The sequence below is a fragment of the Myotis brandtii genome, unplaced genomic scaffold (assembly GCF_000412655.1).
Source record: "Myotis brandtii unplaced genomic scaffold, ASM41265v1 scaffold601, whole genome shotgun sequence".
Lineage (NCBI taxonomy): Eukaryota > Metazoa > Chordata > Mammalia > Chiroptera > Vespertilionidae > Myotis > Myotis brandtii.
In genome coordinates, this window is record NW_005370276.1 from 937013 (window position 1) to 939179 (window position 2167).

A 2167-nucleotide genomic window follows, 5' to 3' on the forward strand; every position below is an offset into this window, starting at 1 on the left:
GGCGCGGGAGATAACGCGCCCTGATGCCTCCCAGGTGCTGTTCATCGATGAGGTGCACATGCTGGACATCGAGAGCTTCTCCTTCCTCAACCGGGCGCTGGAGAGCGACATGGCGCCCGTCCTCATCATGGCCACCAACCGCGGCATCACCCGGTGAGCTGGCCTCGGGAAAGGCTGCTCCGGGCGGGGGTGGCCACAGGGCCCAAGGGCGTGCTCGTTGCACATCTTGGGGGGGTGTGGGCTTAGCTGCTGTAACAGGCTCCCCCCAGTACCGCGGCCCAGGCGAGAGGGTGGACTTTTCCCTTAAAGAAGGTAGGGGTGGCCTGGCCGGCGTGGCTCAGTGGTTGAGTGTCAACCTAGGAACCAGGAGGTCAGGGTTCGATTCCTGGTCAGAGCACATGCCCGGGTTGCGGGCTTGATCCCCAGTGTGCATTTCTATGAGGCAGCCAATCAATGATCCTTTCTCCCTCTCCCTTCCTCTCTGAAATGAATAAAAATATATTTAAATTTTAAAAAAACAAGGTAAATAAATAAAAAAAACAAGGGAGGTAGTGGTCAGGGTGGGTAGGCAGCTCTACTCCACCAGGAAGCCCCGGGACTGGATTTTCTGTTGTGTTGCTCCTGTATTCCTTCAGGCTGTAGTTTCCCAGTCTGTGTGCCAAGGCACCGCAGGGTACTGCATAAAACAGGAGTTCCGTGGGACGGCGTAGCTTTCTGAGGGATGCACGGTAGCGTGTGTTGGACACGGGATCAAGCACTACAGTGAGCTCACTCAGGCCCAACTACCTAATAAACGAAGTGGAACTGGGTGTTCCTATCGGCCTGAGGTATTGGGGGCTCCGGTGAAGCTTGGGAACCTCCGTCCTCGGGTGCTGCCAGCGCCCGGGCCCTGTTGTCCTCCCGACTGGCTCTCTTCACCTCGTCTATGGTTTGGCCCTGAGGAAGGGAGAAGGAAGTGGGGAGCAAACAGCCCCCCGGAGGCTGGAGCCCGGAGGCTGCACCGCTCAGGACGTGGCTGTGCCTGGTGGCACGGGCGGCGGCTGGCTCTCTTCACCTCGTCTATGGTTTGGCCCCGAGGAAGGGAGAAGGGAGTGGGGAGCAAACAGCCCCCCAGAGTCTGGAGCCCGGAGGCTGCACCGCTCAGGGCGTGGCTGTGCCTGGTGGCACGGGCGGCGGGGAGTGTCGCCGCCAGCTGCAGCCGTGTGCCAGCTGACCTGGCCAGCGGGTGGTTATCACACAGGGAAGGAAGGGGCAGGGCTACGGGCAGCGGCCATTCTTCCCTGGCTCTGCGCTGGCACTTTTCCCAGACGAACCGCTGGGAACCTCAAAAGAAGCTCAAGATGTAGATAATGTCTCAGTCCCACTTCCCAGATGAGGACAGCAAAGCCCGCTGGCTGCCCAGGGGGCAGGAGGACTGATCCGAGGGCTGAGGCCAGGAGAGGCAGCGAGGGCGGGTGTGGCGGGTGCAGCTCAGGGCGTGGACACGGCGCCCCAGCTGCTCCTGGGAGAGGCGAGCAGCGGGGATCCAGTCGCTCCTCGCTGTGGGCAGATTCGGGGTTCGCGAATCTGCTGCTGGAATGTATCTGTAACCCCCAGATCGGTACTCGTGACGCTTTCTCGGTCGCGATCTATTTAGTGCCACCCTTCGCACATTCGGTGCTTGTTGATGGTGGCTTTGCTGTTTAAAACGGCCTCCGGGTGTTCCGGAAGCAGGGGGCTGAGTCTCACAGAGGAAATGCATGTTAGGTGAACTTCATTACGGCCCAAGTTACAGTGCGTTAGCCATGAGTTCAATGGGAGGGCGTCCGTAATATATAGTAAGTTGTCTTCAGACAGAGCACATAGAGCCAGGCGATGTATTGGCTGGTTGGCAAATAGCGACCAGAGGCCCACAGGAACCGAACCGTGTGTCTCCCCAGGAGCCGGGGTTCGGTTTTGCTGATGGAGTGTTTGCCCCATTTTATAGAGCGTAGCTCTCACCAATAATGAGAACCTCCTGGCTTCCCTAGCGCCTGCCACGTGCAGCAGGGAACAGGGCCCGCGCGGTCCCTTCCCTGGGTCACGCAGGGGAGGGGACCTTGGTCCGGTAATCCGGGCAGCGCTGTCCAGCGGGGCTGACGCAGCCAGGCGCTGACGCCAGCTGGGGCTGAAGGTCACGTGGTATTTG

General features: G+C 59.9%; 1 protein-coding gene across 2 annotated transcripts in view; it reads left to right on the forward strand.

Annotated features, from left to right (window-relative positions):
- RUVBL2 (RuvB-like AAA ATPase 2) overlaps nt 1-2167 on the forward strand; it is a 14745-nt gene that overhangs the window by 11102 nt on the left and 1476 nt on the right. For both annotated transcript variants that reach the window (XM_005879504.2, XM_014550499.1), the window contains exon 11: nt 35-153. In XM_005879504.2, coding sequence (XP_005879566.1) covers nt 35-153 — 119 coding nt within the window. The remainder of the gene's footprint in view (nt 1-34; nt 154-2167) is intronic.